General features: G+C 44.4%; 1 protein-coding gene across 5 annotated transcripts in view; it reads left to right on the top strand.

Moving 5' to 3' along the window:
* The window catches only part of TRMT61A (tRNA methyltransferase 61A), a 35,673-nt gene extending 19,401 nt beyond the window's left edge, over positions 1-16,272 (top strand). Inside the window, exons 4-6 of one of the 5 annotated variants that reach the window (XR_012623356.1) lie at positions 2,658-2,776; positions 5,854-5,968; positions 14,532-16,272. Coding sequence is in view for 2 of the 5 variants with exons in the window: in XM_074825213.1 (XP_074681314.1) it covers positions 2,658-2,986 (329 nt within the window). In the remaining 3 variants the exon portion in view is untranslated. Of the gene's footprint in view, positions 1-2,657; positions 4,077-5,853; positions 6,693-7,935; positions 9,461-14,531 lie in introns of those variants that run through there. The other 4 variants (XR_012623358.1, XR_012623357.1, XM_074825215.1 and 1 more) reach the window with 4 other exon arrangements.
* Positions 16,273-16,591: the final 319 nt, after the last annotated feature.

The raw sequence follows: 16,591 nt of genomic DNA on the forward strand, positions 1-16,591 counted from the left end.
AATTGAAGCTTCCCAAATCTTTCTATTTTAGACAGCCTCTTGCAGTCTGGAACTGCAGTTTCATTTTTGCCTTCCAACTTTCTGCTAATTGTAGCTTTCCAGCCTTCTCTTAATATCTACTTAAACAAACAAGTCCAGCCTGCAAGTCAAATCCAGGCTACCCAATGGCGTGTACAGGAAAAAGCAGAGGAGACCCCTTTCCCACTTGTTAGGATCCATGAAGACAGATGCTTAGTGGGTTTGCTTCTAAGCTATTTGTAGGTACATATATTTGGGAGGGCTGTATAATAATAACCATAACAACAGGTATGAAAGGGAAAGCATGAAACTGGCAGAACTACTAAAAACCACTGGATGCTCTCAGTTATATGGAATACCAGCTGTTATGCTGTTTTCTCACTCTTCATATCTGAGAAGCTTCCAGCAGGGCAGTAAGTAAAGTAGCGTTATTTTTTGCACTTCCCTTCTGGATATTAGCTAATGCAAGCAAGAGTTTTCTTCCCTACCGAGCAGCTTGAATGCCTATTTTCTGTGACCCTACTTCCCCAAGCAGTCCATTTTGCAAGGAGGCAGTCTGATAAGTCATCACCAAGTTTGGTGTTGACGTGCTGTGCTCAGCTGACCATCCCGAGGCAAAATGAAGGGTGCTCTGCCTTTAATTGAAGGCTTGACAAGAACCGTAGGCGGCTCTGCAGCTTGTATGGCAACAGCTGTGTGCAGGCTTCTTAGTTTCTGACTGTAAAACTAGAGCATGTGAATTCGAAAGCCTAAACATATCTTGAAACCCTTGTAGTCAGAATAAATAAGAACAGACTTACTGTAAATGTAAATATATTTCCCTTTTTTATTGCAACATAAAACACCAAAACCAAAAAGCCTGAATGAAATAGTAGTAAGTCTCTGGTCTCTCTGCAAATTCTTGCTTTGCAGACAAAGAGTTATTGTGAACTGACATTTAACTAAGTTAGACATTTGTTCAATTCCCTACACAGTAAGAATATAACATCTTTCTTTATAACATATGTGCATCATAGTAACTTTCTAATTATGTAACAGAAATTCCTTCTGAGCTTTTCTCTATTACATCTACAGACATGGTAGAAGTGTGTACTGCTTTGGCCAGAAGAGATTAGCTGTCTGGTTCAGACTCATTTGGGTAGCCCTGGCCGTCCTGATGAACATATAAATCTAATTTCATGGGAGCTAGTGGACTGGGTGTGCAATTAAATCGGCATCAACAGAGTTGATTAATAATGACACATACCAGCATTAATTTTGCAGGTGATTATTAGATTTGTTTTTTAATTGTCACTCCAGGGAATTACTTGTCCAGGGTACTTTGTTCTGAAGATGCATAAGAACCCCTGGCTGTGGAGACTTTATTTCAGGACTAAAATTAAATCCTACTTAGTGTATGGTAGATTAACGGTCATGGAAAGTGTTCTTCCCCAGTCAGTACCCAGCACATAGTTGCTGCACAGTAACTAGAGTGCTACAGTGACGCTTGCAGGCCTGACGCTTTCTTTTTTTAGAGATGTGACTTTAGAAACGAAAAAGGAAAAAAAAAGGGGAGTTTGAGATAAAGCAGGCTTCACGTAGTCCCAGCATAGCCTCTATTTTTAGCAGGATGCTTTGCTCTCACTTTAACTACTTAGACAACTGGTATTGGAAGGCTTGACTGGATGAGCCTGGGAGAGAGCTGGGAAGGAATGCAAATCAGGTCAGCAAGCGTTTTCATGTAATTGTAATAAGTAAAACAATAGCTGAAGCTGCATTGCCCAGTGTTCCTTCCCCCAGCACAAAAGCTTTTCAGGAAGGGCAGTTGCCTTGTGGGACACTGTGTCCTGGGTGAAAGTACATGCCCTGGCTTTATGGCAGACAGTGTCCTTACAATTCTTTGATCTGATTTGACTGTGGCTTTTCAGAGTAAACCTGAATCATTCTGTTCTCAGCTTTTAAGGTAACTGTAGCATGCAGAAAGTTGTAGGGGGCCTATTAATGCTCTGTATTTAGAATAAAAAATCTGAATTGTGCACAGACGAGGAGACAAGTGTTAGTTTATCATTTAGAAGTCCTATCCTAGAGTTTTGAAGCATTTGCTGTACACCTGCCCGATGTCATACCCAGTAAACTTTAATGCTCAGGAGACATGCTAGTCAGCTTGACTAAAAGGGTAAAGCCTTAACAGCACTCCATCTATGGCCTGGAGAGATTACTTTATTCTGTACACGCATACCATCGTTCTCAAATAAACACAGCCGCTTTTGTCAGAGTGTGTGTGCACGCACGCTTATATTCTAATGAAGGCAACTCTGTACAGTGTGTGGAGAATGACTTCTGGCTTTGTGTAGGTGCCAACTTCAGTTTGGTGTCTCGATCCGGAATAGTGGATAGTGATTCCAAAAGAGTTGTTGCTGTAATGGTTTTATCATGAACAAATGTGATGGGCAACACTGGACCTTGTAGAGTCATCCATGTTTGATTTTGTGCTGACACTTTAAAGCTGCATAGTTGCCTCCTGAAGATTTTCTTGAAGAATGTTTTCACTCTGTCCGTATGATAGTAATTCTATGTGCATCTGTGAGAATTTGAAAAAAGATTAAAAGTGCTTTGTTTTGGTTTCTGCTCTCTTTTCCACTACCTGTCTCATTTTGCAGGTGGCCGCATCTGCTCGTTCTCCCCTTGCATTGAACAAGTCCAAAGAACCTGCCTAGCGATGGAAGAATATGGTTTTACAGAGATTAACACCTTGGAAATTCTGCTCCGAGTGTACAATGTAAGGACAATTAGCTTGCAAATCCCTGACCTTGGAAAAGCAGCCGAGGCTAATTCTAGCACTGGCTTTGATAGCAGCGACCCATCAAACCAAGGTAGCCTGAGCGCTAATCTGCAGCAAGGAACTGTGCAGTTCAAAAGCGGTGTGCCACTCAGGGAGATGGTCGGCCACACTGGATACCTGACCTTTGCCACCAAAAGCCTGTTTTAGTACACGTTGAGTTTGTGCATTTTGAAGTGGTCTCTGTGTGTATTCTGTTTTCATGGTTCTTGGGCATCCAAATTTTTACTTGTCGGGGAATTCCATATATAGTCAGATTTGGTTGGAATACGCTTTGTTTAAATAGCACACAAGCATTAACCAGAGCAGCATCAAGGGAATGTTGAAACTCTGGAATGGTGCTCCATTTGCTGTCAGAAAGAAGATAAATTAATAGCGAATGGCCATTCACTGCAATGTGCAGAATAAAGATCCCTCCCAATAAGAAAGCAAAACAAACAGCACACTTATTGCAAAAAAGTGGGGTTTTTTTCTCCTCTTTTCTGAATTACTTTCCCAGGTTTATGTTTTTATTTTTTTCTAGCACCACTAGACACTTTTTTTTTTTTTTTTAACTTCTCTGGTGTCTGTGTTGCTCTTAGGAATGTGAAAGTGCCTACTTGCTTCATTTTAGATATGAAAGTTGTGAGGTCATGGGGTCGCCAGCACGACTGATCACAGAAAATTAGTGTTTCCTTGGAACAGTGTTCAGCTGCACAGAGGATTATTGACAGTGCTCAGGAACATAACCTCTCACTCCATTCCAGGCTGGCATCTGCGAATCATTTAGATTACACAAAGGTCAAAGAAGTGTGCTAATTGTTGGATTTGGTTTAAAAGAGTATATTGTGTTCCTCAATTTATAGTAGAAATTTGGGCCTGGATTCATACTGTAGTCTCCTAATAGGTCATCCACTTTCATAGTTGATGAATCCCCTGTGAAAATTCACTGAACAGCTGGTTAATATTATCTGAACACCTCTTTGTAAGCGGTGTGGCTGAGGTTCCGTTTGGTTGGCTTTTTATGTGCATTATGGTGTACTATCTTCCTGCAGTTGAATGACAGATTGCTTTTGGCAGGATTTCTGTCTCCAGATTGCAACAACAATGCAAACTTAGTATAATCCTCAACCAGCTTTATTAATTAAGTTTTCAGACCATTTACTCTTTGGTCTTCCATACAAAGCTGGTGGGTGTGATGAACTGTTTGAATGCTGGATTAAATTTTGTATTTACAGATTAAAATAATTATGCAAATTTATGAAGTCCCTTCTTTGTTTTTCTTTTTCTTTTTTTTTTTTTTTTAATGAATTCACAAATACTTTCATTCCAACCACCAGTACTGTCTCTGGAAGCGTTCAGCTGTGCCTTGCATTCGGTACCTGCATATATTGATTGCTGTGTCAGAAAAATAACCATTCATAAACTGCTGCCTGAACATTTGAACCTGATATCCCTCCCCAATTCTTGACAAAAATAAACAAAGCTAAGCTTTTAACGTGTTATAGCAGAATGCTAATCCATAATGGTTTAGAGAAAGCTCAACCGATCATGACAGCAAAGATAAACTGTTGAGCTGATTAAAGGCAGAAAGCAACTCTGTTGAAGTAAATCAGTTGTGTAAATTGGCCTACAACTGCAGCATTTCTCCAGAAATTATGTGAAAGTTCTCTTTCTACTGCTGTTAATGTCCTCCAGAAAGGCATGCAGCTACCTGTTAACGCTCTTTATATGGTTTGGTAGCTGTATTATAGTGACATGCTTGCATGTGTATGCATATGCACATGTTTGTGTGCTTAAACCACCACCACAGAAGTAAGGCTAAGGTACCAACACAAACCAGAAGAAAGGATGGGGAAATACAGCATTAATACTACAAGGTTGTTCTTAACTTCCTTCAAGGTGATTCTCATTCAATAACAAGTGGGATCCCCAATCTTCACCAGGGATAATTCCAACCCTAGACTTGATTCTTTTTTCCTGACAGACTTTATTTTCAAATAGTATAACATTTAAACAGGATTGAAGAGGAACAGAGTCACATTTCTGTCCTAGGAATAGATGTGGAATGGAAATACCAATGTGTCTTCATGGAGCTTGAAACAAGGCTGATGCCTTTTTGCCTACAAAGCCCAATTCAAAACCCCTTGAAATAAGCCATTGACTTTGCATGGTCCTATGTTGATTTGATCCCTGCTGAGGAAGGGCAAGCATTGCGTAAGAGGAGAAGGATTTAATTTCTGTCTTTGCAATGTTAAAAAGGCTTCTGTGTTTTTGTTGCCAATCACAGCCATGGCCAGCAGGACCACACCACTTCCTGCTCTTGCTTTGTTGTCAGGGTCACAGGGATGATCCCACACTGTCCAGCATGGATGGTACTGTGCTGCCAGAACCCCCCACTGTTTAATTCTGCTTATGATCACCCATGTTTTACATTCTGGATACATTCCCTGCCGAAATTGGTAAATCAGGAACATAGGTCTTTCCTACCACACTGGGGGAATCTGCCTGGATCATGCTTTCAGAGACTCATTTCTCTTTTTGATACGTTTTAGTCTTCAGTCTGGAATGAAATATCTCTTCTTCCTGCCCTGACATGGTTCAGTCACAGGTTGGCAGGCTGCTTGTTTTCATTGCTGCCGTGCACTTGGATCCCTCAGTTGTTGTGGACAAGCACCAGTACACAGCTCTGCCTGACAGCCAGGTTCAGCTTGTCCCGTTGTGCTCCAGGCCCTATGAGCTAGCGTGGAGAGCAGTCCTGGACACCTTGCAACCAACAAGGCAAACAGTAATGACTCAGATGAGGCTTGTGAAACACTGGAGAGGTCTGCTGCTCTTTGCTGTTTACCTGTGCTTTAATTAAAGCATTGCAGATCTGTATCAATGTGGTTGTTTCCTGCTTACCTGTTAGCACAACACTGTTTTCCTCTGAAGACAGTGTGATCATAAATCCTGCTTGAGGACCTTATAGGGGTAAAGTAGCAAAAGTGCTAGGATCTCACTTTTCTGCTTAATTTCCTGCTCTGTCTTCTCCTTAGGTACTCTGGGATACGTGATGGTGAGGAGATGGTTCTTCCTGGGAAGCGTTTCAGAGATGAGGGTTCTGGTTCGCACTCTCTCCCTCGAGAGTACATCTGTTCTCCATTAGTCCTGGTGAGCGGGATGATTGCGGAAGTCACGGTGACCTAGAAAGGAGGGGGGCCCAGAGATGCAGCGAGCCTAGATCTACTTGTAAATACTAGCACGCATCCCAGTAGAGTCTGCATCATTTAGGTGGACGAATGCACTGGGCAGCCAGCGCGTTCGTGCCCTACCAGGTTCCTTCTGGACAGAGACTGGAGAAAACTGTGCCCGCCTGGGCTGCGATCCAGTGGTGGTTGGTGCTCCCAGCTCACCTCTGATGCCGGTGGGAGTGGTGCAGGCTCAGAAGAGGAGGGTTGAGAAATGGCTGGGCTCTCGGAGGCTGTTGCCATGCTCCGTCTCGGCTTCTGTTTGCGCAAATATGAGAGAGGCAGAATAAGAGCAAAATGGGAGAGTCAGCATTGCATAACCATGATGTTACACCAAAGGTACGTGCAGCTGTGACTAGTCAAAGGGAGGAAGGGGGTTCTCTACTACCAGAAAGTTCTGTCTGTGTCACCATGAGGGAAAGTATTTACATGCTGCTGGCCTCTTGAGTGCTCCTGAGGAACTGTGTTGTTCAGATGCCAAAAGAGGGGAGCCAGATTGTGTTATTTCCTTTCTCCCTACGTGACGGCTTCTGAACTGGAATGAATCTGCATCAGTATCAACACAGGGAACAAATAAACCTTGAATTAAATAGTCAAATAAAAATAATCCTCCTCACTGATATTCAGCCCTTTACCTGCATATCTCACCCAGAAGGTCTGTGTCCTTCTGTAGGTTGTTTAGGACACGCTGTTCTCCTCTGCCACAGGGCAACAGCTTTGAACTCTGAGGTTAGCTGGCTGATATGCTGATAGAAATAAAGGCAGAAGCCAGCTGGGAACACTGGCCTGTGGGGCATCTCACCATACCTGCGTGTTTCTACCTGGCTGCTAAAGTAGATCACCCGCAACAGGGCTTCCCTTGCTGTGGAGTGTTCCCGTCATCTTCCCTTCTGCCCTCAGACCCAAAGCAAACAGATGTACTGCTAGCATGCACCAGCTATTCCTGGCACTTCAAGGCAACTCAGATTGCACAACCAGGTTTTTGGCAGAAGCAGGCATTTTCCTCTTTTTTCTGGACCGCAAGGTGGGGAGAATGGCTTTTTTTTGCCACCCCACCAGGACATGGAGCCGCAGAGGCCCTGCAGGTACGGCTGCTGCTGCGAGGTGCAGCAGTGAGAAGCGCCCGCCCCATTGCTCCTGACCCCAGCACCCTGCAGAGTGATGTGCTGCCATGGCAACAGCACAGCATCATTCAAGCCACTGAAGACCTCAGCCTGAAGTTATTTCGGTGGGGGCTGAGTGGGTTGATGCTAAATATCGTATTACTTTATAGTTCTTAAGAGGGTGATTTGCATGAATGGTTCCAGTGGAGCTGTGGAGAAGCTCTCCCCAGGGGTCTGGATAGCTGCATGAAATGTCAGAGACCAGGACCGAGTAAATTCAGAACCACTGCTCCCAGAGGTGCTGGCTGAGCAGTCAAAGCTACGTAAGTAGAGGAAGGAGCTTTTTCCATATTTTTCTGATAGTGCTGATACTGATTCAGCATGAAGCCCATGTGCATGACTAGTTCTAGTCAGCTAGGAGAAACTGTTGCTTTAGCAACCTCCCTTTGTATTAGGCACCATGCAGGAAGGGGAAGTCTGCAGTGAGATTTTCCAATCCCTCTCTTGCTTTGCTCCTTCCTTGAGTCAAAAGTATGTTAGCAGTAGTTACCCCTAACACAGGTGTCTGTGACTCGGCGTGGCTGGTCCCTGGGCATGTGGAATGAAACTTTGTGATGCCAAAATATTCTGAGTCAGAAGATATTTTATTCCACTTGGGGGGCGAGGAAGATGATGAGATTGTAGACTCTGGTACTTTTTACATTAGTCTCCTATGCCCTTAGAAGTTGTTCATAAAGCACTATTTCAGAATAATGAAAAAAAAAAATTAAGAGCCACCTATTCCTAGGAATCAGCTGGATTTGAGAACCAAATCTACTTGGAAGAAGAAGTGAAAGAAGCAGTAGCAAGACAGAGAATGATTTCTGGGAGAAGGCCCCTCCTTTCCTGACCTTTTGCAATGAAGAGGCAATCGCTCATCAGGTTCCAGCGGCTCCCCTTGAAAGCCGTGGATGAGAAACGCTCATTAGTGAGGATGTCGGTTCAATCAGGCTGTTTTAGCAAGGCATGTAGGCTGGGATCTACAACTGATGGAGTGGAAAGGAGGGAGGGAAGGGAAAAGAGGTTTTTAAAGCCTCTGCATTCAGTTTAACCTGTTGGATTACCTGTATGTCATGTCACGCTGTCATTACGAGAGTCGCAGTATGGTCTAAGTTATCTTAGCAAAATATACAATATGCTTATATGTAATAGAGAAAAGAATCACCCACTCCAATATGTTAATAGGCAAAAGCATGGGACAAGAAAGAGATTTGATTACCTATGTTGAGAAATCAGGTTGCAGTTTCTGCCTGTTCTCTTAGTGTGTTTTTGTGTCCTCTGTCAGATAAGGTGAAAACATTTAAGAAAACAGGTAATACTTGAGTGGAATATATACCCCACAAGCACGCAAAGCCTTGCAGATAGGAAATCAACTTCCAGTTTTTACCACCTAGTGCTCCCAGGAGAATGCTTCATTGTCAACATTTCCTCATTGATCTTAGCAGCACATTAAAGAGACAGAAAATTGCCCTTTTTCAGTGGAGAGAGCAGATATTCACATGGTTACAGCTGGTTACCAGCCTGTGGACACGTCAGAGCAAGGACAGCAGCACTGGGCTCCTTAAGGTTTCTTATGTAGATTATAAATGGGACTGTATTCCCACTCAACGGGTTGCTAGCATTACATCCAGCCCCTATGCATTGCCAGCATTATAGCAACACCAAGAGGCCCAGGTGGGCTAAACACCACACACAGAGCCTGTCCCAAAGAGCTCACCAGCTGAGCAAGCCACGGGCAAAACAGATGTGGCGTGACCGATGCACAGCGCGTCAACTAGCCCAGGACTTTCTCCCGACCTCAAGAACAACACTGGGTCTTCTTGTGCATTATCCTTGGGAGCATTTTCTGCCTCCGAGGGAATACGCAGGGCTCGGTGTTTCCTTCAGACTGAGCAAGTGCCTTTGCACCTGCCAGCTTCTTCTGTACCACTTCTGACAGAGGTATATTATAAGAGTCAAGGTGCACTATGCCTCCCTAGGAGAAGAAAATGTGATTCTTCCGCATGATAAATCTCCATGTGAGACGTGATTTCTGCTTTGTAAGGGAACAGTTCCTCATTTCTCATGCAGTTTGTTTTTGATCCTGCAAACATTTACTCAGGGAGGGGAAGGGATTTGTAAAATGGCTGCAGCAGGAGATATCCGCTGCTGTTGTGAGAGTGTAGTGGTACCTCCATGTTAGGGAGCTGCTGACTGCCTGAAGAGCGAGCAGATTTCTCGAAGAAGGTAAAGAGATTTCATGCCCCAGCTCCTACTCACTTTCCTTACCCATTTATTTCAGTGGAATTTCAGCACAACTCCCCTGATGACCTGGGCCCTGGTTGCATAGGCTTCTTGGGGAATCGCACAGCAATGCTCATTTGAAAGGCTGACTCATACGGGGATTGTGCAAGGATGGAAAACAGGACCTGACGTCCCAGATCTTCCCTCTGCTAGAAGGGTCACAGCTCCTTCCTAGATAACAGTGCTCTCCTCATGCTAAGCAAGAATCTCCTCCAGAGCAAAGCTCCCACATGGCATCATCTCATTGCCCACAAGTTCTTACAGTACCTGGGTGCAAATATAGTTAGATAATGTTCATGCTGTCATGACTCATTACCAAATCAGAGCATGCAGCCATATCAATGCTTAATGATTTGCTGAAACTTTAATTCATTTTACTCTGTAGCCATTTTCATTAATTAGCTGGATTAATTTTATACAGATTAAAAATGTAAGTCAATCTCTTTGAAGCAGATAAGTGGCATTTTAAAAATCTATATTCTATCCCAAGCCTATAAATACATCTGCCTCAGAAATCAGCTGTTTATGGTTGTTCTTATAGCAAAGAGGATGACTCAAAGAGGCTTATGCGCTGCATTGTTTTTTATCAAAGCTGAAAAAACCCAACCAAACTCCCTGTGAATTTGAAGGGTCAGTGAATATAGATAGATACTGTGCTTTTCCCCCACCAAATGAAATGTGGCACTGGTTTTGGATAGTCTGGATCCAGTGCAGTCACACTAACAGCAAATAGTCACATTTTGTTGCACTTTTGCAGAATACCAGCCAACATTTGATTTCCTCAAGTAAAAATCAACAAAAGCAGAAATACCACATAGGCTGCTGATTGCTCAAAACGCCACATAGCCAGGAGTTTCCTCTCTCCCTGCCCCACTTTGTTATAGAGTACCAAAGAGTGGTTCAATACAATTATACACCCCAAAATAATATTAGAAGACCATGTGTAAGGCTGCAGAGGCACCCATGCAAAAAGCTAGAGAATCTAATAGAATTAAGGCACTTTCTAAAGCCATTAGTTGTAGGATAAATAAGGCGAAGTAATGAGTTCAGGGATAAGGCACAGAGGGTAGAGGTCCTCGCTGGGTCTTGCAGGAGCGTGGAGATCACAAGTGGTGTCCCAGAGTCCATGCTGGTACGTGTGCAGCTCAACGTTGTTATAAATGACCTGGAAAAAGGGCTGAGCACTTAGCTGAGGAAGTCTGCTGATGGCACAAAGTTATTTATGGCAGTAAGCATGGGGAGAGGTTGTAAAGAACTATAGAAAGACTGTACAGGTGAGTCCTCCTTATGAATGACTGACTGGGCAACAAAGTCCAGGTGAAACTCGGTGTAGATAAATGCAAAGGGCTACCAGGGTGAGGGGGAGAAGGGTAACCCTTTCAGGAATTGTGAGCCGATGGGCGTTGGGTACCAGGTGTTGGGGCTGCATCATGGAGAGAGAAGCTCAGCAGCAGCTCACAGCAGCAGCTGCTCCAGGCTGAGCAACACTGTGGAGAGCAGTACGGTTGTCCTCTCCAAGAGAAGGACATGCTCATTCCTTTTCATAGGAGCTGTTTTAAACCTCCTAGCAGAGTGTGACTAAATGGAGCTAGTCTAGGAGCTCATAGAATCACAGAATGGTTTGGGTTGGAAGGGACCTTAGAGATCATCTAGTTCCAACCCCCCTGCCATGGGCAGGGCCACCTTCCACTAGACCAGGTTGCTCAAAGCCCTGTCCAGCCTGGCCTTAAACACTGCCAGGGAGCGGGCAGCCACAGCTTCTCTGGGCAACCTGTTCCAGTGTCTCATCACCCTCACAGTGAAGAATTTCTTCCTTACCTCTAAATCTAAATCTACCCTCTTTCAGTTTAAAACAGTTACCCCTCATTTTGTCACTACACTCCCTGATAAAGAGTCCCTCCACAGCTTTCCTGTAGGTCCCCTTTAAGTACTGGAAGGTCTCCCTGGAGCTTTCTCTTCTCCAGGCTGAACAACCCCCACTCATGCCCCTTTACTCCAAGGTCCCTCTGTACCTTCCTGGCAATGATGGTCTATAGCTCCATGACGCTTCCCAAAACATGTCATGGCTGCTTGCTGCAAGTCAGAGTCATGTTCCAGTTGTGTTTTCAACCACAGTAATAAGATTTATATTGCAAAACTCTAGTGGTTCTTAACAGCACATTTGTCCACTTGTAAGATGGCAGGTTTTCATTATGACTTTGTTTCCTAAACATTTGATAGCCTCTGAAAAACAGAGGTCTTGCTCAGCTGTGTCCATAAACATTCAAATTATACTTGAATTGTTTTCTACCCTGTATTTATCCTCTGAGTATGCATGTTGCTGTTTAGCAAGTGCAGTAGTCCTGTGAGACCAACGATGGAAGAAGCCTCTTACCTGCAGCGCAGCCTGGGGGAGCTAAACCTGACTCCCATGCCTGAATTTGTGATGAACCAGAGAGCCAGACTTCTAAATTCCTTGTTTAAACTCCATTCCACCCCAAAAACGAGGACAGCAACCACCGCAGCGCCAGGAAGGGCACTGTTGAGTAGCACTTTTGCCTGCACTGGTGGAGAGCTGGGCAACCCTCTTTGTCCTGCGACTGCAGCTCTCAGCCCATTTACCTGCACCAGGGTTTGGGCTGCAAGGGGAGCAGCCGTGTTCCCCCACCAGGCAGCTCGAGTGACCTTGGGAGATGGCACAGTTCAACAGGAGCAGTTTGTTTTACAGGAATTAGGATTTTATCAGGAGTTTTAAGAGACAGCTCCCTGCCTTGGGAACAGGTGACACAGCAAACACTGGAGATGGTGCTCTCCCCTGCAAGGCTCCACACAGCTGCAGGGAGTATCTGTTTCACTGCTCCTGATCATGGCTGCCCATGGTATTTCAACTTTTTTTTGACTACTACTAAGTCCAACTCTTCCACTTCGTTTGGGAAAAAAATGCAATAAACACACACTACAATTTGCATGAAATTTTTCAACAGCCTAGGCTAAAATCAGTCTTTATGTGCTTGGAATTTATTTAAAATAATTGCTATTTATGTTCTCTTTTTTTGGCTTTTTACCAATCTAATCAGCATAATTTGACTGTGCTGGAACAGATCTACAAGTCTCCAGAACCGCTCTTGCAGATTGTGCAGATTAAACATGAACTAATTAGTCGATTTCTGGATCTCTAAGTACACAGCTTTGGAAAGAGCTGACAATGCCTATCCGTCTTCCCACGAGAAGAGAGAGACAAAACCCAGATGCACCAGAAAAATGGCTACAGATGGAGATATGTGTGACAAGTCTTTGCAAAAGAAAAAAAAAAAAAAAAAAAAAAAAACAAACCAAAACAAAGACATTGGGATATTAAGCAACAGCAATTAATTTTCTTTTTCTTCTAAACATTTCAAGAATAAACACCTTTTTCTGACTTTAGTTCACACTTTTGTGGAAATTAAACATGGTTCTGTAAGAACTAGTGGCCATAAACCACCGCAGGGTAAAAAGGAAAACATAGCAGAAGCTACAAAGACAAATATTGAATTCACCCACGAGTTAGTCCAAGCACATCCAAAAGCTATGACGTCAAGTAAAAAGGAAAAACTCTGACTATCGCCCTGGGAATGAAACCAAAAAAATCACTTTGCCAATATGCAAAGGCTTCTTCATTCTGAAAGTCTTATAAAAAGTTTCCTTGGGAGGCAACAATAACTCAATCAGAAATGTTCCAGCAGATGATGAAGAACAATAACAGCTGCTCCGAAGCTCATGGCAAACAATGGAAAGTCCCCAGTTGATTTGTTCAGTCTTGAACAGGGTCCAAAATTCACAGAATTTCGGAGAAGAGGTAAAAACAGCTGTCAGCCTGCGAGAGTGGCAAGGAGGGAACTGGAATGGCCCCATAATTCAAGCCCCATCCAACAACTGCCACTGACAGGCAAAAGCCTAAAAAAATGCACTGGAAAAGTGGGTTCAGCGCTGGTCTGAAAGAAGGATGCTGCCTTCCCAGGCTTGGTGTTTGATGAGATAACGTGGACAAACTTGGAAAGGTCTGTGGAATTAGACCTGTCGTGCATAAGGTGACATTGTTAAATCCCAGGTGCATTAAAGAGGTGGTTTTACTTTCCTGTTTGGTTAGCCACACACATCAGGCTGCCCTCCTGATCCCACCAGTACTGGTTTTATGGGAGGTCTCTCAGTTGCATTCGCTGGTGCTGAGATTATCAAGCTGCCAGTCAGGGCTGATTGGGCCGGACAGGCTCTGCTCTTTGATCTGATCTGATTAACATCCCAGGCCGCTTCACCTTCAGCGGTTACTCAGGGGATACCCGTACACGAGACTTGCTCTAATGACTTCCCCTTACCATCTCCACCTAAAGCCTTCCTTGCTGCACAAGAGCAGGAGACTGCCATGTCTCTGCCCAGAGCCCCCGTTATCATACCCAGTGCAATTAGAGTTAACGAGGAAATTTAAACCAATGGCATCAGAAATGCATTTGCCTCATTATCTTTGAAATACAGATAAAAGAGGCAAGACAGCTTCAAAAACATCTAAAGAATGTCTGGGTGCTGCAGACTGAGTTTCACAGTGCCGGGGGTTTACTGCCACGTAACCGCAGCCAGAGCCAGCCGCCGGCACCTGGGGAGCACCGGGCTGAGCCCCGCAGCAGCACAGGCTGTGCGTGTTGGAGCAGCCTTGCAAGGAATTTCGGTTTGGTTTAACTGCTGATAGGGAACTGTGCTGCCATGGGGGCGACAGCGTAAGCAGTGGGGTTTGCCAGCGGAAGGACAAATTCCTCTTTCACCTCTCCAGGACGTGGAGCAAACCTGTGCAGGGAGCTTTGTGCCTTCCCCATGGTTCAGAGCAGAGCAGCTTTGCACAGTAGCTGGGGAAAGTAAGCAGGAACAAGCTGAATCCTAATAACATCCGCTTGGCTTTCATAGCTCTTCCCCCACCACCACCCCCCCAAGAAAAGAAGTATTTGGGAAGTCCCAGAGACTCTTTCCCCATGATGCAGCTTGAAGTCGATTTCAAAAAAAAGACCACACTTCTCTGCAAACAAAGCTTTAACAGCAGAATTATTTCTTTAACAGGAAAATCAAGCTGAAGATAAAAATTAACACTATGGCTGAGCCTTTCACTAGGTACATGTTTATTTTGTAATTTCTCACAAAACTACACAGTCTTGTATTTGAAGGGAGCTTTGTGTTGCTCATACCCTTTTGGCCAGGTACAATAAATACTCCTAAAAATACTCCTAATAAACCTTGCGCAAACAGGAACATTATAAGCATGCTCCCTTCCCAAATTCCTGTCCATGCCCCATGGAACTGAAATCAGGCTTTTTCCCTGACATGGTTAAAGCCTGTGCACAGGCTGAGCAGAGGCTCTGGGTCCTCATCCTTGTAGTTAAAATCCCTGTGGAATTTGTGTCAATTTATCCAAAGAGCCACTTGGAAATGCTGAACAGGGCTTAAAACCCCCTCCCCCGTGCTATTTTTGAGCACAAGCTCTAGCAGCTCTGAAGCATTTATTCAAATTGCACCCACAACTTTTCACTTTGGTCTCTTTTTAATGTGTCAGTTTAAATCTCTTCCCCTTTCTCAGGCAGCTCTCAGGCTGTGCAGTGGCATTGGGGCTGATGCCCACGAGCAGGAATGGTGCAAGGTGCTCTCATGGCAGCAGCACCACAGGGACGACTTTCCCACCTCACAGCTTTGCACATCTTGGTAGGCACAGGGTAGATCAGTTTATGCCCCGAAAAGCATGTTGGCACTTTGGCATGTGTGAAGGCAGTGCAGTCAGCAGCCTTTGCTTTATCTCCTTAATCACCTTTATAGCTTTACCTTCCTGCGTCATGTGCTGTGAATTCAGACATTAGTTACGGATCAGGGTTTTTTTGCATTAAAGGTTTCATTTGAGGAAAACAAAGCGGTTGTACCTTCACCACAAATAATCACATCAATAAGGCTGGACAGGAACAGAAAATTCCCCTGAGGTGGATGTCCCCCAGAGGCAATCCTGCTGTGAGCCGCAAGAGCAAGAGGAGCGCACAGGTGCTGTGCCCGTATGTCCCTGTCACCTCTTGGGACTCTGCAGGGGACTGATGTTATCACGCTGGAAAACCATGTTCTCTCCCTGTCTGTCTCACCAGGAGCAAGCGAGGATTGAGGAGGCAACTTCAGAAACTCAAGCCCCAGAACTGGGAAAGCTTTTCCCATGTTCCTTGCTGAAATCAGTCTTTCCACTTCTCTGCCAATCCTCCTCCTCCCAGTCAGACCTGTCACTGAGGAAATGCTAAACCCCAGGAACGTTGGTGCCAATTTGGGGAAGGCACAGGCGGGGAGGCTGCTCCCCCTCTGGGGAATGAATCCCTCCAGCTGTGGGGGCAGTTTCTTGCAAATTCAAAATGAAAGAAATCAAGGAAAATGGGATTACCTGTACAGGAAAGCTTCAGCTGATGGAGCAGGGCCAGTGTCCCTGCTTGCTGTTGCCAAACCGGTCTCTGTGTTTGACCTTGGACGGGTCACTCGGGTCCATCACAGCACTATCACGGGCAAGGACTCTGCAGTCAGTCAGCACAGGGCCAGACACTGCTGCTAGCTCTGCCCTTAGCATTCTGCTATCCATTTATATTATTCATATTAAGCCTTCTAACTTGCTTGTTTATAATATTAGTTTCTACTCTACAAAGGCATTATGGACATGATTGATCAATTATATGCAGAAAGCAAAGTGAAGGATGCTTTATAAAGTCGGCATATTAGTGGTTTATTCAGTAAACTAATGTCTTTTAGAATGCTTATGTACATTGAAATAAAGGTCTGTCATAAATTACTTAGTTCAGGCCTATGATTTATATTTCTGAAAGCCAGGGAATGAAACAATAAAATTCAGCCCTATGTCTGCACAAAATAAGCACTCTATATTCTTCATCCAATATGAAAGCAAAGTGTTTGGAGGTCTCTGGAAAAGAGTTGCAATAGCCAAGCTCAGCTGTAACACGCACTAGCTAGAAGCCAGATGAGCTTGTGGTACCGCAGATTAAAGACGGAGTGGTGTGATGCAGCCTAGTGCATCCCATGTTCCTCTCACCTGCATCCTGCCGGCCTGGGTTGCACAGGGGCAATGCTTCAATTTAGTAAAGAAAGCA

This window comes from Strix aluco, chromosome 4 (genome assembly GCF_031877795.1).
Source record: "Strix aluco isolate bStrAlu1 chromosome 4, bStrAlu1.hap1, whole genome shotgun sequence".
Classification (NCBI taxonomy): domain Eukaryota; kingdom Metazoa; phylum Chordata; class Aves; order Strigiformes; family Strigidae; genus Strix; species Strix aluco.